Here is a 21,358-nt window from a genome sequence, read left to right as displayed (position 1 = left end):
AGGAATAATTAATTAGTTATTAAGAATTAGGGGGTGCATTACAAGATAAAGGAAAGTCTACTCTGGGCCTCAAAAACGTGTAAAAGCTGTTCAGCGCCTACCCAGGTAAAACTAGCCGTGCAGCCAAATGTCATTACATGTTTGTGACAGTAATGAGTGCGGCTCTCAAAGGTTATACTGTACACATGTATCCTGTGTTACTTTGAGCCAAGGAGCATAAACCCCAAGCTATGATTCCCATGAGGACACCAACCAAATTAACCATTAAAGAACAATCTGAAAAGCACTTATTGAGTGGGACTTAAGCTCCCAGCTAATCATATCAATTTCAATGACTGAAAATTTCCATATAAATTTCCATATAAATATATATTTATATGGAAACTAGCAGAGGGATTCCGAGCACACCTCGCTCTGCATCTCAGCGACCTCTTTCGCAAACTGAATCTCTGTCGTCTCCGGAAGCCTTGAGTAGAGGGAGGTGGAGAGGTCCTTCTTACTGCCTTCTTTGTATCGCAACTGATAATTAAGAAAAAAAAGCACATTTTAAACATCTCAATAAGATGCATACCAGAGATAGTAACGGGAACATATTTAAATTTCAGTTTTATTGGAACTGTCAATAGAAATTACTAATTTAGTATGAACAAATAATGTGGAATGGGATTAAAATGTAATAAATTATTAATAATAAACATGTGACCGGGAGAAAATGTCTTCAAATTCTTTTTTTTCTGCTTGTCAAATGTAATATTGATATTACATGAGACATACTGCTCACATTTCTTTGTTTTTCCTTAAGGGAAAGATCTAGGATATATCATAGAAGGCTTTGTTGAACCTAAATCACTTATCTCAGCTGGAAGTCCATTTTAATCTTCATTCCATGCATCTCTTTGGGTTTGATGAAATGAGGTTAATATAAAATAACTATTACTTTTCCTGATATCCATTAATCATACATTTTAGACTGTTTAGGGGAAAAAAAACTGTCATTTCTCATGTGATTCACTGCAATCTCATTCATTACTTTCCGTTCCAGTAATAATCTCAGGATACATATATTATGCACCACATACTTTGGGAAATAAAAAAATGATAAATAAAGTCTAACTACCAAGAAATATATTAAAACCACTATGCAGTGAAATTCCTGCATGGCAGTACTATCAAAAGTCATATAATGGATATAATGCAAAATTAACCCTTTAAATATCTCAAATTATCTTCAACTCCTTATATGTAGTTTGCACAAATAATAAAGCATTTCTGCATCCTTCCAACAGTTATGGAGTCATTCAAAGATCACACTAGCTGCAGTTGTTCTAACATTAATTCCCAGCATGATTTAGCTACAGGCACAATGGAATTAAAAACCCTTTTGAAGATTCATCTACCGTCTAAACTTCTTAACCTAGTCATGGTCGCAGGAGGACAGTGTATCAGGCAGGAAGCAAATGCAGCTCCTCTGTGGAGCAGTTAAGGACTTTAAAGACCCGTGGTGACCACACAAGATCACAGTGTATGTAAACTGGGCAATGCTACCCACCGCACTTTGTATCTGATAAGCTTCCTTAGCGTGCAGGATCTCCATCGTTTCAGGCAGTTGGGAGTACAGGCAGTTGGACACATCCCTCCTCCCCGCCTCCTTGTATCTGGTCTGTATAACAAAGCAGCAAAATGTTCAGATTAACAGACGGCATTGGAGCAAAAAATGGTAAATTTTTCAATATTTTTCCTGGCAAATTTGTTTGTTTTTCAATTGAATTGTACAGGATACAGGTCACATTAAAGGTGGGAAAAGTCTGAAATGATTTGTTCTGGTCTCATTTTTTACATCACGAAACCTGGCATTTGAACAGGGGTGTGTACACTTTATACATCCACTGTACAGCTGCCTAACACACTGTGCTACACGCTGCTCAGGGCTGCTAATCTGAGATTGTCTACAAACTGGCTACTTTTCCTGGTTGGGTTACTGGTTTGCAAATCCAAGCCAGACCATCTCACCCAGAATGTAACTGCTTATGTGGCCCTCAGATATCAAGATATGCATCCTACTACTCTACACTACTACTATACTATACTACTCTACACTACTACTATACTATACTCCTCTACACTTCACTCTAAAGGCCTTAAAATCTGATTCTGATATACCAGTCAAAACATGGCGTAGGTCCCCTTTGAGAACATCCTTTGAACCCTTAAACTCTAACCACACCATGTCTCTCTTCCTGGACTTCCTGCTCTTCTCCTCAGCCCATTCCCAACCTTCTGGAACATTCTGTTGTTCTCGTGCCAGTTTCTGTGGTGAGATGCACTGCCAAACTTCAAAGTGTCTGAATGTTTTCTGCTATAGGATTAAAGGTCAAATCTTTATATAACACTCATATCCCTAGAACTAAATTCTACTTTTCCACAACATTATTAACATTTTACTGCTTTTTTGTAGTTTTCAATCTGCTCATACCTTGAGCCATAACACGCCCGAATCTGAGTTTGAGTCAGCGACCAATTTCATTCCAAAGCCACATTTTCTTAGGAAATGTCTAATTGTTTTACAGGTGGTTGCCTTTTAAATTATATTGTCTTCTGCATAAATCACAAAGTATTATATGTACATTTTTAAAAATGTATTTATTCAAATACATTATGATTATTATTGCACTGTTGTCATTTATTTAAATTAATCCCTGTTCTGCATACTGTTCTGTGTAATTTCTTTTGACAGGGATGGCTGAGTTGAGTTGAGCCTTCAGCATACACTTTACCTCGCTCTGAATTTCAGATAGCTGTTTCGCCAGCTGGGTTTGTACCGTTTCCGGAAGATGAGAATAAATGCTCTTGGAAATATGATTCTTTCCAGCTTCTTTGTACTTAACCTATGAAAAGAAAAACCAAGATGTATTTCAAATTGTTACTGGTATGTTGTCAAGGGTGTGCCCTGCCCTGTCTCCTGAGCCTTCTAGGATAGGCTCCAGGTATCCAATGAAACTGAAGAGATGGATGGATGGAAGACAGACAGACAGACAGACAGACAGACAGACAGACAGACAGACAGACAGACAGACAGACAGACAGATAGATAGATAGATAGATAGATAGATAGATAGATAGATAGATAGATAGATAGATAGATAGATAGATAGATAGATAATTTTATTAAACTTCATATTTTAATTTAAAGGCTCATATTCACAGGCAGTCCTGCACCCGCACCTCACTCTGCATATCTGAGATCTCCTTTGCCAGCTGCGTTTCTGTTGTCTCTGGAAGCAGGGAGTACAGGCTGGTGGAAATCTCCTTTTTCCCATCTTCTTTGTACTTGATCTACACGTTAAATGATTGAAGGTTAACAAGCTCTTCAAACACTACATAAAGCCAGTGGCAGGTTATATCTCAAGCTAATCTGTGTGTCCTTGAGGATAAGATGTCTAGAGCAGTGTTTCTCCTCCCAATCCTTGGGGACCCCTGTACAGTCCACATTATTCCTCCCTTCCAGCTCCCAGCAAAAACACAGATCGTCTGGGGGATCCCGACGACTGGGTTCAGAAACAGTGGACTAGAATAACATTATGCAGGTAATTAAGTCAGTCGGAAGGTCATGCAAGGTCATGGCATCGACAGACTCGCGGGGGCATGCACCTCACTTTGGAGCTGGGAGGCCTCTCGGGCGTGCAGGGTCTCTGGGGTCTCTGGGAGCAGGGAATACAAGGAGGTGCGGATCTTCTTCTGTCCTGTCTCCTTGTATTTTTTCTTTAACACAGAAAAGGCCAGGATGGGGCCACACTTCATTGAAATTCCCATTGAGTAGGGTGACCACCTAATCCATGTCGGGGGGGGGGGGGGGGGGGGGTCACTATGAGCTACTTCAGGTTTTACAAACTACTTTAAAACTGAAAGACTCCTGTGTTCAGATAAATAGTTCAGTTCTTCTTGTGCTTTGACTGGTTTGTTTCCTTGATTGAAAGACTCATCCTGCTATTTCATATTAACATTAGTGAATATTAGCATGATTATAGGATACTGACCAATCAGCACACAGCAAGAACTCAGTGCTAAAGTGAAAACCAGGTCAATTTAATTGAAATGGTTGACATGGTAGTTTATGAACCCTGTCCTAGTTCATACTCTCCCTTATATGCATTATTTTCATTTTTAAGTTTCAGGGCAGTGATACCTTATTCACAGACTACTGTCAATCACTTAATAACTGACTTTCCATTGGTTATCTCATAACCTTACTGAGAGACTCCTCCCCCTGGGGCTGGCTGTGAAATTCTTTAAGCCAGGTGTGTCAAACTCCAGTCCTGTGGGGGGGGGAGCCCTGTATAGCTTAGTTCTTTCCCTGTTCTGCCACAGATGATTCAACTCAAGAGCTGTGTGGCAATTAGCACAAGGAGGTGTGTTAAATGAGGTAGATGTAAGGAGCACACTCTGATTACAGCACGTTGCTGCACCCACCACATGACAAACTACCTCAGGACCAGAACCGTAGTGCAGCCATGTCATGGGTGATGCCTCAGCACCACTCTAGTCCAAATGGACCAGTTTGAGGTTTTTTTTCCTGTGGCTAGAGTGTCAATCCTGCCATCAACCTCCAAGTTATTCACTGTAAGTTGGAGGACCTCCTTATAGGGCTGGATGCAGATTAATGTCATACCCAGGACGAAGCAATTGCAGGAGAAGGGCCTTGTTCAAGGGTCCTATGGAGTACAATCACTCGTGGCATTCACGGGATTTGAACCAGCAACCTACTGGAACAGATCCCTAGCCTCAGAACCAGCAATCCGCCCATGAGGGAAATTAGGGAAAATCCAAAAATCTATATGGCTCTGGCCCTCCAGGACTGTGGAGTTTGACACCCCTTCTTTAAGCCTTCTGGTCTATGCATAGCCAGCCGCTCTGAGAGGTGTTAGGTATCAGTGACATACAGGATGTCCCACATACCTCACTCCGGAGCTCTGATGCCGCCTTGGCAAACTGGATTTCTTTGGTCTCTGGCAGCTGAGAGTAAATGGAGCAGGAAACAGTCCTTTTCCCATTCTCCTTGTACTTGTTCTGTGGAAGAACACAGGAATAAGCCACTGAAAACATATGGAATGTACAGCGGTGGCTTCAAGCATGCATGGAAATTGACCACAGAACCTCGCTCTGAATTTCAGTCATCTCCCTTGCGAACTGAATCTCCGTCGTGTCCGGGAGATGGGAATAAAGGGATCTAGCAGTGTCCTTTTTTCCGCCTTCTTTGTATTTGATCTGAATGCATTAGAAAAGGGGGAACAATATGATCCAGTTTCAGCAGGGAAAATTCTCAAGGAGGAGCATAAGTTACTATTAGAGTATAAAATCTAAATTGTGGCAGGTGGTTCTCCACCCAGGGCAGATGCCCTGTCAGTTAATAAAAGAGCATAATGTAAGCTGATCAGATGTGGAAATCAGGAACTGCGCACCTCGCTCAGGATCTGAGAGGCCTCCTTTGCGTGCTGCGTCTCCATCGTCTGCGGCAGCTGCGAGTACAGTGAGCGGGAGACCTGCTTCTTTCCCTCCTCCCTATATTTAACCTGAAATGGAGTTACACAAGAAAACAGTTTTTAAAAGCACCAGCTCTGGGTGATGCCTCCATTTCAGTGAAGGTGGCTTTGATTCCCCGTAAGTAAGGTTAGATGGACTTCATTGATCCAAGGAGGAAATTCTGGTGTGTGCAGCAACAAAGTACGTAAAGTGCAGATAAACATATAGTGTAAAAACAAGGTACATAAAGTGCAGACAAACATGTAGTGCAGAAGCAAAACAAAGGTAGTACACAAAGAGCAAAGGCAGTACACAAAGAGCAAAGGTAGTACACAAAGAGCAAAGGCAGTACACAAAGAGCAAAGGCAGTACAGAAAGAGCAAAGGCAGTACACAAAGAACAAAGGTAGTACACAAAGAGCAAAGGCAGTACACAAAGAGCAAAGGCAGTACACAAAGAGCAAAGGCAGTACACAAAGAACAAAGGCAGTACACAAAGAGCAAAGGCAGTACACAAAGAGCAAAGGCAGTACACAAAGAACAAAGGTAGTACACAAAGAGCAAAGGCAGTACACAAAGAGCAAAGGCAGTACACAAAGAACAAAGGCAGTACACAAAGAGCAAAGGCAGTACACAAAGAGCAAAGGCAGTACACAAAGAGCAAAGGCAGTACACAAAGAGCAAAGGTAGTACACAAAGAGCAAAGGCAGTACACAAAGAGCAAAGGCAGTACACAAAGAGCAAAGGCAGTACACAAAGAGCAAAGGTAGTACACAAAGAGCAAAGGCAGTACACAAAGAGCAAAGGCAGTACACAAAGAGCAAAGGCAGTACACAAAGTGCAGACAAAACAAAGAAAAACCACAGCAAGGTATGTAAAATGTAGATGAACAAACATATAGTGCAAAAGCAAGTCAAAATACAAAGGTAGTACACAGTGCAGAAAAACAATATCATGATACATAAAAGTGCAGACAAACAAATATATGGTGCAAAAGCAAGACAAAGTACAAAGAGAGTAAACGAAACGCAGACAAAACCAAAGAAAGAAGGGGCTGCTGCAGCAGGCAGCCAATAAGGGCAGCACCGGAAGTATGAGTAAGAGGGAACTGGAAAACCAAACTTAAATTCCTCGTTGGCCGTCAATAGTACCAGCCCGGATCCAAATCCCTGACAGAAGTGCCAGTAATTATGAAGGAAGAAACCTGAAGATCTGCCCAGTCTACACAGAGCCCCGGGACGCAATGAGGAGAGATGTTCCCTAAGCGTGAGAGAACTCTGAGCCAACTCAGTATAACATTATTATGGGGAGCTCATACAGCACTGGCCCACAGACCTTCCAGACCTCCCCCTTTGTCTGGGGAGGGGACCAAATATGATATGCTTTCAGGGGGCCCCCAAAATCTCGAGCAGCACTCCTGGACCATACACATAAGGTGAAGGCCAGACCTGAACCTAAAAATCCTAAAGGTCTGAAACAACAGTGCCACCCAGACAGCTACCATGTGACCCAAAAAAACACTTTATCATTACATGTCCATGAGTATGTATTTATACACTGCAGAAGACTGAACTTTGACTGGAATTCAAATACACTGTAAAAGATCGCTAATGAGTAACATCTTACTGAAAAACACTTAGGTGTTTGTCCCAAAGTTCTGAAAGCAACCCACGTCAATAATATACTAAATAAATATTTTTTTTTAATTATTCAACAATGAACTAATTAAATGATTCTGTTAAATGATTCCATACGAAGCTTTACACATAAAAAAGACATATAAAGTGAGACATAATACCGTTCCCTTTCTATTTTTTACTTTAATAGCTGGATTTTTGTTAATATTCTGAATGAAATTTGGTTAGATTGATTTGATTGGTTAATATTTTGAATGAAAGATCATGAAGATAAGCAATAAATACTTTCTTTCACAGCACATTTCACCTTTATTTATCAAAGGTGCTAATAATTCTGACCGAAAAGCCCATTCCGAATGGTAATGCTAATTTTGATCCCACCAGGCAGTGAGCTTCACCCAGGGCCGACTTTACAGAGCCTGAAGACTGAACAGAACACAATACTGGGATGTTTAGTTGACCCCAACGACCTTTGTGTAAGAAATTCTTCCTTTGTTTCCATGTTTGTTCTACTTTGATGGTCCTGATAGCACATAGTGCGCCCTCAGCATGACCCTGTGGCTCTTATAAACATACATGCAAACATATCCTACTTTATTAAATCATTCTGTGGCCATACTGAAACATTTCCTCAAAGGAAGCTACTTTTATCTTACTGTTTTTGATGATCCCTTTCATCTGGACCATATGCAAAGTCATATTTATTTGGTATATTGCTATTTTTTATGTACTTACTCTATACCTTATAAAGTATATTCTGTTTCATTGAAGCCGCACTACTGGATGTTCTGTAGAGGTGTACAGTTCAGCTCCAGAAAGTACAAATCCGGACGTGGATTCTCTGTGAGTGTGACTCTTTAAACTCAACTAGTTGCTTGAAACAAAACCTTGGTTTGTACTTTCTGGACCTGAACATTCCACCTCTGATATTCTGTTATTGTATAATGCAGAAAGACTTAGTTCTTACTAGACTCTCTCTTAGTAATATTTTTCGTCTGGCTTTTCTTATGTTATAATGGTGTTGGAATGGATCTTGTTCCTTTGTTACTGGCCCATCATTGGAAACTGAGCCTGGCAGCACTTGTACCCAGGTTGACTCCCTGACTGCTGTATGCTTGTGATACATTATCGGCCTCACTTGTAGGTTACTTTGGAGGAATCGCGTGGTGGCTGTAAAGGTTTCAGCAGAAGGCTTCTGCCCTTCAACTTACATCACTCCGCAGATCGGACACTTCTCTCGCGAACTTGATCTCAGTCGTATCTTTGAGCTGCGAGTACAGGCAGGAAATCTCCTTCCTGTCTCGTTTGTGTTTGTTCTGAAAAGATAGTACACAGTTAGACATGTATCCATCCATCCATCCATCCGCAATATTGTTTTTTGGAAAACAGGGTCATGGGCAGCCTGTCCCACTAGAGTAATCTCCCCAAATAAAGAAAGTCACCCACCCAATCATCTATCCATCATCCAACCACATATCACCAAAGGTTCAAGGGTCCATCCCAGGACACACACACACGGACACTTGAATTCATATTTATGTGGGGACTCTCCATTCATTTCTATGGGAAAAACTTGAATCCCACCAATAACGACCTTAACCCCTACCCAGCCCTAACCCTAACCCTACCCAGCCCTAACCCTAACCCTACCCAGCCTGAAGCTTAATCATAATTAACCAAACAAAATACAAAACTTTAGGCATTCTTAGTACTTTGATTGCAGCCACAGATTTTCATGAAATTGAGTGTCCCCTTGTGGGGAAGGAAAAAATGATCCCTAGAACATCAAAATAACAGGTTTTTACCACATACACTTCTGATGGGTATAACTGAAAGTATTTGCCACACCACTGCTGAGGTGCTACTTATCAACCACAAGCCTCTGTTTCACCATACCAAAGCAGTGCTTAAATTCAGTTCTTTATTGTTCTCATTGTACACGTCAGCAAAATGAGACTCACTGAGCAGTGCAAACAAAAACACAAGACAAGATATTTAGATGCTAATATATAGGTTTTCTAATCGGCCTGTGCTTTTGGGAGATGGGACTCGTGAAAATTGTGTTAAGTCTTCTGCTTCAGGAGTGAGATACTAAGTATGTAATAGTGCCAAATACAAGGTGGACCCATTCTTTTTCGGTAAGCCTCAAACCCATAACCCTTTCTGCGTGGGGTCCATAAGTACATACATCGCTCTGCAGCTTGGAGACCTCCCTGGCATGCAGGGTCTCGTTTGTCTCTGGAAGCAGCGAGTACAAGGAGCTCGAAACCTCCTTGGCGTCCTCCTGGTACTGAACCTGCAACATGCCAGCAACGACACACGTGCAGCACTCTCAGTAAGAAAGGAAACCCTTATCCTGCATGGAGCAGGCCTTAGCGTTCCCCCACAACATCAATGGCGTTTCATAAATAATAATAATAATAATAATAATAATAATAATAATAATAAATTTTATTTATACAGCGTTTTTCAAGATCTCAAAGATGCTTACATATAATAAAGTAAACAGATAACAAAACGACAAAACATATTATGGACAAGGAAGGTTATACTTCAGCAAACAGGATTTCAGCCTAATTTTGAAATCTGAGACCGAGACCGACTGACGAATAGCAGTAGGGAGGGAGTCCCAAAAAGTGGGGAGCTAAACAGGAAAAGATGCGGTCACCATAGCCATGGAGTTTGGAAGGGGGCATGAGGAGAGAGCCTGAAGAGGGGGATCTAAGACTGCAGGGAGGCTGGTAGGGTAGAAGCATTTCGGAATGATATTATATTTGCTCAGACCCACAGTCAGAGAGGTGTTAGCGCTTCTCTTTCAACCAGCAATTCAGCGTTTTGACTGGTCTTGAAAAGACTCTCACATGTTTCACTGGTTAGAGAGACTTCCAGTAGGCTGCCTTCCAGAAAAAAAAATCAGATTTTATGGTTAAGATATTAGGGCTTAGAATAATCTCCCTTTACAGGGACATCCGTCCATCCATCTTCTAACCGCATATCGAGAACTCGGCCACAGTGAGTCTCAGTTAGCACAGATCACAAGATGGGCCACACCAGGGATGAGATCCCAGTGAATGACATCATGCTGAAAATTTCCTCTAACCAAAGACCTTTTTTATTGTCAATAACTAAACACGTTCGGTGAAGCTCCCTCTTCCACTCTTCAGTGAAGCTGAAAAAACAGGAATAAATTAGGTCATAACTAACTGAACAATAATAGCGACATCGTGATAAAGAATTTAGCCGTATAAACACGTCTCCTGACTCATCTGCCATTTTATTCCTGGAGGCGAAGCAATTACTGAAAACATGCGATGAGCAAATATACAGGAGACTCGTACGACGGCAGAAAAGAACAACAGAATAGAGGATGATTCTCTCTAGCCTGGAAAAGTTTTGCAGAAATTCTGTCAAATAGCTGAGACTTAGATCAGAATCTTACTCAGGTACAGAAAGCAAACACATTCTGAAGACTCCAGACCCCCAGGATCATTTTTGTCTCACTGGTGCAGCCTACTGTTCTGCAATCAATCTAACATGCCATAATCTCTCATGGTTCTTCAAAAAAATTAATACGTAAAAAGCCCAGGCAACAGTACAGGTTCCCCGAAATGCACCGTGGTTGCCAGGTACATCAGGTACAGCACATGCCTGACAGGACCCCCTGATGGGTTCTTTCTAGTTCTGGCAACCCACCAGGCATATTAACTGAACATCATGGAGCACACAAAGGTGTTGATTTACATTGCCTTTCTTCCCGACGGTGAAACGAAAGCGGCTTTGACTGCAGGCACCTTTGTGCAAAGAGACAATGATGGTCTGGTAAGGGACCCTCTTCCAAGGTGGGCTATGGAGGTTTTTGGACGACCTGTCTGCTAGCCATTAAGCTACAACTGGAGCAAGAGGGGAGCGTAGATCTGCGTATAATACTATACTTGTTTCCCTGAAGCAATGAAATACAATCAAGAGCCAGCTTATCATATAATCCACTGCCGGAGCAGGTCAATTTGGGGGTCCAACTCCTCTTAGATATTTCAAAAACTAAACAAACAGCTAGTGAGTAGAGTCAAAAGATCATAGCTAGCTATTTCTCAGAACATGCTTCCTCACCAATACCTAAATAAGGAATGCACTTATTTATTATTTAGTGTAGTGACTGTTTGTGGCCAACAGAGGGACTCCAATCCTTGGCCCCACCCACCTGCATAGTTTGCGAGGTGGAAGACACTGCCACTGACCTTCCAGTACCTGGACACCAGATCTCGCGCTACCCCCTGCTCCGGTTTCTCTTTTTCGATATTTGCACCACTTCCTGTGCCTTATTGACTCCACTGCTCACGCTGGAGAGGAACACGACCCTGTAATAGGCTGCAAACTGAGCTCATTCAGGGTCAACAGGTGCTGCTGCTTAGACCCGATTACTATTCACCTGATGTCGGACAGATGGTGCGCGGGAAGCAGGTCACACCTCTCTAAGCCTACTGTCTCCAGTTAGTAGAACCAAGGATAATCCCAAGTGTAGCACGAAATAAACATATCCATAGCAAGCGTTAGAACCAGGATATTATATAATACAGTGCCATTGAGTAAATTCCCAATATGCATTGCCCTGAGCCCATTTTCCTCATTATTCATGCACTTTTACTAAGACTGCACGTCCTCCATACACTGTTTAAGGAATAATTAAATAATGTAAAACACAATGTAAAATAGATGGAGGTGAGATACAGTGTCAAAATCTGAAAATGCAAATGTACAATCTATAATGTATAATGTATGCAAAGGATCTGGGGATCTAGGACTTCCAGTAAAATATCCCAGGCCACCAAAGTAAAGCTTCAGAACAAGAGCAGTAATTAGTGCACAATTTCAGACATGCCTGGAGTAGGCAAAAACACAAGCAGATTGTAATTAAAGTAGCTCAAGTCTACACTAATTGTTTAATTATGAGCAGTAGGAATAAAAATAGGCACTCTTCCAGTCTTCCAGAACCAGGCTTTTTTTTTTTTTTGTACCGAGCAGAGCCGTAACTAACACGCTCTGTTCCGGCTGAGCTTCCTTCGAGAGCCAGGAGCCCGGAACAGTGGATGTAAACTGTGAGAGAAAAAGAGAGAACTATTCTTCCGGTTTTACCTGAAATATAAGCCCTGCAGAATTGCAGATATATCGACAGGCGCGCTATAAATTCTTAATAGTTGAAATTCAATTAACATTCCCCGGAAACTGCAGCTTCTGCGGGCTGAGCTGCATTTGACCTTTGCTCTTTATTCCTGAAAGTCAGGATGTCGACTCGGGGACCAGAATTACAGCCCAGTGCGAGTGGCAGCATCTATACTTAGTGTCTGCGTCAGAATAAGGAACAAAGGAAGGTCACCTTATTCTCGAGCCTCTTATCGTAGAGCAGACTCTTTGAAGAACGTGAGCGCTTTCTGCTCTCAGGAAATTAAGCCACCTTACTTATAAAGGTGAAGATCTACTCTGCTGATTGCAGCTTCTTAGAAAATCTTTCGAGAAAAATTAGATAGGAAATCTTTTATTATTATTAATTCCATAATATATTATTATTAGCATTATTATTATATAATTCAGTTTTTAGGGCACAATTCCCTTTTGTTTCACCCTCTTCCACACCATGTCTGAGCTCCAGCTAGTTGCCCCTTTGTTCTTATATTGGACAAACAAGCTAACCTTTCTCTTCTCTCTGGAAGATGCCAGAAGTGAATCCTCTACTGCCTACAAACCAGATTAATAGCAAAGGGCCAAGTAATTAATCAGACATTTTCTACCACTTAAATCAAGCGGGGATGTTTTTTGGTCCACATCTGTTACAGGTGACATCTATAAGGACCTAAACAGTAAGCAGTCGGTCTTCTTTCATAGACAGTCGACCTCCCACTGGCTGCTGTCTCCTTGAAAGGGAGGAAAGGCCAAACATCTATACTTACATCGCTTAGAATCAGGCTGCACCTTCTTGCGAATTCCACCTTAGCATCTGGCACGACATCCTTACCAAGGCTCTGTGAAGCACACAGGAACCTTGAGCTTTCAGGTCACTATAAGTCAAGGTCATCTGAAAGTCGCCAGATGATTGGATGGCATCCTTACCTCGGTGTCACTCCTCTCCAGGTGTCCATCCACCTCTTGAGAATCACCCTTATTTTCCATTAAAGGAAAATCCAGCTGAGGAAAAATGAAGCAGAAGCTGGACTAAGTCTGGTTCAGGAGTTCAGTCGTTCCCGGACACTTTCTAGTACGTCGATGCGCCACCCCAGGACACAATGCCAGACCTACTCCGTAGGGACGTGTCACTGCTATCGGGCCTGCCTTCCCAATTTAGGTTCCACTTGGCTTTTTATCTGAGCAATTTTTTTATGGATGAATGTGAAGGGCAATGTCAGGGTGGGGGTATGAGGGGGGTGAAGCATTCAAAGGCAATGTAGCATAGAGGAAGGAATGTGTCCAACATGTCGAATGACTTATTCTATTGGCATGCAGGATGAGATTGTATATTAAACAACAGATATCCTGCATGTACAGTAGTTTTAAATTTTCTGAAGTTTTAGTTACAATGTCAAACAAAGACAAAACTGAGACTTTGAATTTAAAAACAACAAATGAATGATCCTTTAAATATGGCAGAAGTTTTTGACTGACAGCATAACGGACTGTGTCGCGTTTGGTACGGTCACTCATTCTGACATTTTAAAGATTATTACTTGAATCAAATATTATTTATTTATAAAAAAGGTCCAGTAAATGATATAAACTGTCCCTTAATGTTTCTCAAAATACTTATGCTTCACTAAGTTGCTAAAGGTTATGAAAAGATCACAGGATATTATAGACAATGTCTATTTAATGGGGAACAACAAACTGGACACTAAGCACTGTTAACTGAGAACTGACCCCAGAAATGCTAACCCGTATCTCCTTCCTGTCAAGGTCTTTAACAATAAATAAGAACTTTTCACTATGAAAGTCTTGTTTTTTTTTCCAAGACTCTCACATCCTTCCACATAAAACACACAGACACAGTTCTTGTCATCAGATTACTGATAATTCTGACAAACAGATTTCCAACATGGAGAAGATTAAAGGACTACTGACCACTTCTTTATTATGACATCATAGTCACAATCATGATGTCGTAATATAAAGATATAGCTCTTTCAGTAGCCACACCCTCATCATGGTAAATAGTATCACGAGCTTCTTGCATACTGTGAGTCAGTAGCAGCAGCAGCTGGGGGGCAAGAGCTGGAGAGGGGGGGTGACTAACTTAATCCAATAAGGGTAACGAGGGTGATGGGGGGCTATTTGGCTTGCCTTCCTCCGTGGTGCAGTGTAGCATGGGAGAGACACTAGAGATACGCTTTGGGAAGATGTTCCTGGGTCTTAGGGCTGTCAGCGCTAAACTCAAGGGGATAAACTGAGCTGAATTTCATCATCTGGTAAAAGAGCAAATGAGAAATCAGAAATGAGAGGAAGCCGTCCATTCTATTCCTTTGGATTGTTGATGCTTAAGTGCCGGTGAAGTATTATCCACATTTAATTATTTAGCAGATGCTTTTGTCCAAAATGATATGTGAGCAAAGCTTGGGGTTAGAGACCTGAATCCACAAGTGACACGTGCATAGATTTCTTAGTGACACACCTCACTCACCAGTGAAAGCCTTTACTTCATCACTAGAAAGTTCACCACATAAGTCTTCAGCCTTTGTGGAAAGACACTTACATTTTTTAGTTCTTTTTCTAGTTTCCATTTTAAGTCTTAAATGTGAGATGTAAAATAAATACGTTCTATTAATGTTCTATTAATGTACTTTGCTATCCTCCTCAAGATGTTGACCCTGTACAAATATCACAACACTGTCAGACTTCCTCTACAAGGTGAAGCAGGGATGTCCTGATCCTTCAACTTATCTGCTAATTAAATTCGACATGTGCAGCCCTCTAGAGGCGGCCTGGCTGCCACTGGACCCAGGGGCATGGTGATCTTCAGCACCACGTTCCTCTGAATTACCCTAATTTAGTTAATTAGCAGTCAATTTAACGGTGTTAAGAGAAGAGGGATCTGTGATGGCTTCTGGAGAATTCCGGAGACCTTCAAACGCATCATGCAGCATTAATATACAAACAGGATACTGCTGTTGCAAAATGTTTCATAATACAGTGGTGACTGCGGTTCACGAAAACTGTGTCCTACGAACAATTTTGTTCGTGACCAAAAGTTTCACGGAAAAAATGCACTGGTTCACATACAAAATTTGGTAAATGAACAGATTCCTCGACCAGATTCCTTTTCTCATTCTAGTGAAGCATCAGCGAGGTGCCTGTCCCAGCATACTTCATGGGCGATTGTAAATGGAAGGACCACAACAGTCAACCAACGAGTTAGACGCCAAACTGCAAGATGGTGGAAGATTTACACACGCTAAATACACGCGAAGGATTGGACCGCGTGGACAAACAAATTTTAGGGGGAATTTTTTTTTATTAAAAAAAACAATGCACAATGCACTGGTTGCATAAGTGTGCACATCATTAAACTAATACTTTGTTGAAGCACCTTTTGATTTAATTATAGCATTCAGTATTTTGGGTACATACCTGCCATCAATTAAAGTGACTCTTATCAAGCCCAAATAAAGTTCAGTTGTCGTAGTAGGCTTTCCTGACAGTTGCATCCCACAGCATAAACTACAGAAAGCATGAAAGGGATCTCATTGTCGAAAGTTATCAGGCAGGAGGAAGGTAAAAAAAATCCATTGTATTAGATATACCATGGAGCACAGTGAAGACAGTCTTCAAAAAAGGGGAGAAAATATGGGATATCAGTGATGTCACCGAGAACTGGATGTCACTCCAAAATTTATGAAAAGACTAGAGGAAAACCAAGAGGTTAACAGCACTGAAGGAGGTGCAGGAATTTCTAGCAAGTACTTGTTGTGTACTACATGTGACAACAATCCCCCGTATTTTCCATATGTATGGACTATGGGGCCTTTTCTTACAAAGAAAAATATCCAGGCCCGGCTGAATTCTGCAAGAAAAATACATCAAGTCTCCCAAAAACCTAGGAAAATATGTTAGGGTCTGATGAAACCAAGGTTGAACTTTTTGCCCACAATTCCAAAAGATATGTTTAGTGCAAAAACAACACTGCACATCACCAATAGAACACCATCCCCGTGGTGAAGCATGGCGGTGGCAGCATCATACATCCAAATCAACAGAAGAATGGCTTCACTGGAAGAAAACTGAAAATTTGGAATGATCCAGCCAGAACCCAGGCCTGCATCCAACTGAAAATCTGCTGGGTGACCAGTGGCCTGTACTACGAAGCAGGGTTACTGGCTTATCGGGGAAACTTTAAATGGACTTCATATGCGTTCACTTACATTTTGCCCAGAATACCTTAAATCCGACAAGTTACCCCGATAAGCCAGTGACCCCGCTTCATAGTACAGGCCCCTGAAGATGGCTGGGCACAAGAGATGCCCTTGCAATCTGACAGATTTGGAGCACTTACGCGAGGAAGAATGGGAAAATATTGGCAAGTCACAGTGTGGTATCGACTCCTACCCAAAAAGACAGAATGCTGCAATTAAATCAAAAGGTGCTTCAACACAGTATTAGTTTAAAGGCGTGCACACTTATTACAGCTTATTTTACTGTTTTTCACATTAAAGATGGAAAAAAGTTTTGAAATGGTTTATCATACCATACAGATTAGGGGAAGGATTCAGACCCTCCAACCCTGGAGGTGACAGACAAAAGGTGCCCCCCCCCCCCCCCCAATCCACAGCATCGCATTAATTTCTTCATTCACACTGCAAGATGCCACGAAATGCAATGGCCATACTGAAAGAGCTAAGAAGCTTCCGTTGCTGCAGAAGAGAAGCCCAAACACACAGTCCGGCCCCTCGCATCAGGATTAACAGAAGCACTGAGTACCTGAAGGGTTCAGGACCTACGATGAAACGTGAACCGCACCCATCAATAAATGAGGCTCAGCAAATTAAATGCTGCTCTGTACTTAATTAACACAGAGCTTTTCCATTAACCTGCATCCGTGCAGGAACTGACTAATGATGGACTTTGGCTTTGAGCATGATCACAGTTTTACGCCTTATTTTTATTACCCAGGCCTGCCCACCTCCCCATCCATCCATCCATCCATCTGCCAAATCAGCCTGATTCTTATACTTAAATTATTGAATCACACAACGAAAAGCTAAACACGTCACTTTAGATGAAGACATCGCCTAGGTCGCCTCAGGAAAATACATATGATTATCCGAATCCCCAGGCTTCCGCAGTCACAGGGGGTCGCGTTTCATGCTATGGAGCCGATCCATGGAGCAGTGGAACATGTGGCGTTACCCTCCCCTACAGGCCTTGTGAGTCCCGAATAGCAAAGCAGGTCTCATTTATCCTCCTGTCAGCCCAGCCCCTCATCAGACTTCAGTTTTGTCGGTTACTTTTTTTTTTAACTTAACCTTCTTTTCACAAAACAGTAGCATTTTAATTGAGTGTGTAGTATGCCTGTGTTTTCAACATGCGGTACAAAGTGAAAAGTAAATCACGACAGTAAAACCAGGAAACACTGAACTACAACCTAGACTTTTCGAAATAACTGAAACCCGGGAGATTTCGATAAAGAAAACCCTAAAGAATTTGTGGAATGCAGTTCCTAATAACATCCTTTCTTACATCCTGCTAAATGTCTATAAATAGTTCACGCTGAGAAGTACAGTTACGGGCTCTGGTGGTCTCCCTTTCAAGGCGTCTGCTGGAATGTTGTGCGATTCTGTGCAAGACTAAAAGGGTGCCTTCATAATGCATAACAAATCAAGAAGGAGAGTATATCTTTAAGGGACTGGAGGTCTCTGAGAAGCGTGAAATCAGGTGATGAGCACCTTCCTAAGCTTGAGTCGCCTTTTCTTTGACCAGACCCCAAAGTCCTGGACTGCACTTGGCCCCATTCATTAACATGCAAGCAGACAGTCCTAGGAGCAACTGAGGGTTAAGGGCCTTGCTCAGGGGCCCACTGGTGAAATCATTCCACCAACTGTGGGATTTGAAATAACAACCTTCTGGTCATAGGCGCAGCACCCTAACTTGCTGGGCCACACATGCCCCTCCACACTTGTTTCTGCACCCAAGTGTCCATTTTGCTTTTTGTTTTTTATTGCTCTCCTTCCCCACTGGTTTGGTCTAACTAATTTCCCTTATTATGAGCAGATATGGGCCTTAGCTCCCATCCCACAGTCATATGGTTCAGGTCACCATCGTTGTCCTACATGTCTTAGAGTACAATATTATTTCACAACATAACCCCAGGCAATTTGGACCTTCAACAAAAAATACGAAACCTGCATGCTTCGGTGCTGCTCACGATTAAATTTAGTACTAGTAAGTGTGTTACAGAAAACTAATTAAGTTTAAGATTTTTTTATATATTCATTGATTTAGATTCTGTTTTATATTGATAGGGTATTGATCATTGTAAAATGGACATTTCAGTAAGATCCTCTCCTCATTGAGCATTTCAATAGGTAATTTCTCATACACCACAAGCTTGATCCTGATTTTCAGATCCTAGTCTGTCGAAGCTCCTTAATAGACTTTTTCTGGTCTTTAAATCACCTCTGATAGAGCCACCTTTGGGAGCACTACTGGGTCGCAGGAGAAGGTGATCTTGCCAGTATTACCCGTAGAGTGATGTACGTGCCAAAGGATCTGTATTAGGCCTTAGTGGGGTATCGGATGCTGGCTAAACAGGCCAGCCATCTGTCCACTTTGCTCGCTCAACCGCTTAATTGAGAAGAAGAGAGAAGAGTAGATCGTATCCAACACTGCAGAAATACGGATAATAGAAGAGGCTGTGAGAAAGTGCCCTTTCCAAATAAACAAGGCTAATGGGACAGGGACAGTAACGCTTTCTAAATTACACTCTGCTGAGTCAGATTCAGGGATACTATTTCTGATACTGCAGAAGTTTTGTAGACCCTACTTAGATATTGCACGTACTTTATTTCAGGTTTAGGGGTAGCCCCCAAGTTAGCGACGAGTTCCGTTCCCTGAGTCTTGACAAGTCAAATTTATAGCTAGATTGGAAAAATAATAATACAGTACATATAATAAGAATAAATGTACAGTACGATACTAATAAAAGTTATTGTGCTGAACCTCGAACTGTTGAAGGCGGACAATGTTTCCGTGAGCGTCACAAAGTAGTGTGTGCATTTTTTATTACGAACTATTGTATTTAACCCAAAATTTGAATACAGCAGGCCTTATGGCAGTGCGTTCATAAATACGAGATGTCCATATGTTGGACGTTCTTAACTCGGGGACTGCCCGAATATAATGTAAGGAAATTCTTGATTCTGACAAGGCTGAGATGTAACACAAAATACCATACAGCTGTATATAATAATACATACAACAAGCTGTTTCCGGAAAACCTTCCAGCTTATGGCAAAGTCAGCCTCCAATAATCACTGATTCTTAATAACCCGGCGGTCAATCCAGAGACACAGTCCTGGAATCGAGATAAAGAACACCCTCAGTATCCCAGAAGACAGGACATCAGGAGTCGGCATTAAACGAAAAATGCCAAATCCGCCGTACGCCATGTCAAAATTTAACAACAGAAACAAAAGCATTTGAAATACTGATTCCTATCAGCTGACAGTTAGCTTAAATGTCAAAAGTACCTAGGATGACCAAAAAACTGTTGCTAGGTAACCTTTGTGATGAGGGTGTGGGAAGGAATGCAACGACTTTGCAATTTAAAAATCCCATCCATGCATCTTCTAGCAGTGTTTCCAGTACAATTTGTATATCTTGGCATTTATATATTTTATTTATTTATTTATTTATTACTTCTCATTTGTACTCCGACCATCAAGAACAATATTTCATTTCAGTGTAGGATTCCACAATCAAATAGCTGAAATTGAATACAAAAGATACTTTGCCTTTTGACTTTCAGTGGGTTATTACAAAAATTGTTGATAAACCAATATTTCTAATAATACTGCAATAATATAACAAACAATATATCTGATTTTTGAAATCAGAGAGAACGGTGTGTGAGTGTGCCTTGCAATGGGCTGGACCCCCCATCCTGGGTTGTTCCCTGCCTCGTGCCCATTGCTTCCGGGATAGGCTCCTGACCCCCCGCAACCCAGTAGGATAAGCGGTTTGGAAAATGGATGGATGGATGGATGAAATCAGAGATTCAAGGATAGAAACTATAAATAATGTTAATGTGGGTACAAAGTGTTATTTATCCTATGCTACTTATACACAATACTACAAATTAATTTTATAAAAGTGACTGCCTTATAACAATTACTATTTCTTCTCCTTCCCCACCCTGTAGTTACCAGAGGTAGCAGTGCAGTATAAATACAGATGTAAAATGGACAACACTGACATTAACATGCAGCAAACTCGATAATAGCCATTCCAGGACGTCATACTTGTTTTCCCCAATTAGAGGCTGGAGATAAGGAGCCCATGGATGAAACAGCCACATACATTCAAAATGTGCTGTTGCTTAAAATAGGCGTGTGTTTCTGGCCTTTAGTGCTGGTGGGTGAACATTACATATAAACCCACCCATGTTTTTCCCATGATGTCGCACACGCCCTGTGATGGAAGAGTGGGAGATTACAGGGTGCAGTCAGACCAGATTGACACATGGAGTGAATTAAACGAGAAGCTTTGCTTTGTGGCTGATGGCTAAGGCTGAGGTTCCCTCCCGGCTAATCAGCGTGAGCACTCAAGTGGACCACTAGGGATTTTGGGAAACACTTTAAGCACCGAAAAGGAACACTTTGGGTAAATATCATGGATGTTTAAGCACATAAATCAACCTCGTTGTTTTATCCTCATACTCGTACTTACATTATATTTTCCTTCCTATTCTACAAAACAGTACTTATATGGAACCCGACAGCTACAAATCACCATGCATCATGCTACGTCACCCCTTTGACTGGATGGAAAATACTGTTGGAACAACTGAGAAAAGCTATTATAATTATCCATCCATCCATCCATTCATCCATCATCCATCCATCCATCCATCCAAGTGTAATCCCCACACCATAATGTCACTTCTGCACAGCAGAACATAATTTCTCACTGCTTCAGGCAAATTTCCGAATGGCTAAGAACATATGTGCAAGT

At 41.5% G+C, this 21,358-nt stretch overlaps 1 protein-coding gene across 10 annotated transcripts in view; it reads right to left on the bottom strand.

Annotated features, from left to right (window-relative positions):
- Window positions 1-21,358, bottom strand: part of LOC125721063 (nebulin-like) — a 63,055-nt gene that overhangs the window by 40,131 nt on the left and 1,566 nt on the right. For 7 of the 10 annotated variants that reach the window (XM_048997026.1, XM_048997114.1, XM_048997285.1 and 4 more), the window contains exons 2-13: window positions 13,256-13,330; window positions 13,096-13,167; window positions 9,342-9,449; window positions 8,365-8,469; window positions 5,457-5,567; window positions 5,152-5,262; window positions 4,954-5,064; window positions 3,649-3,759; window positions 3,223-3,333; window positions 2,775-2,885; window positions 1,550-1,660; window positions 409-519 (exon numbers count right to left, since the gene is read on the bottom strand). In XM_048997026.1, the coding sequence (XP_048852983.1) occupies window positions 409-519; window positions 1,550-1,660; window positions 2,775-2,885; window positions 3,223-3,333; window positions 3,649-3,759; window positions 4,954-5,064; window positions 5,152-5,262; window positions 5,457-5,567; window positions 8,365-8,469; window positions 9,342-9,449; window positions 13,096-13,167; window positions 13,256-13,330 (1,248 nt within the window). Of the gene's footprint in view, window positions 1-408; window positions 520-1,549; window positions 1,661-2,774; window positions 2,886-3,222; window positions 3,334-3,648; window positions 3,760-4,953; window positions 5,065-5,151; window positions 5,263-5,456; window positions 5,568-8,364; window positions 8,470-9,341; window positions 9,450-13,095; window positions 13,168-13,255; window positions 13,464-21,358 lie in introns of those variants that run through there. The other 3 variants (XM_048997433.1, XM_048997194.1, XM_048997547.1) reach the window with 3 other exon arrangements.

Source organism: Brienomyrus brachyistius, chromosome 1, assembly GCF_023856365.1.
Source record: "Brienomyrus brachyistius isolate T26 chromosome 1, BBRACH_0.4, whole genome shotgun sequence".
NCBI lineage: Eukaryota > Metazoa > Chordata > Actinopteri > Osteoglossiformes > Mormyridae > Brienomyrus > Brienomyrus brachyistius.
This window is presented reverse-complemented; position numbering and strand designations above follow the sequence as displayed.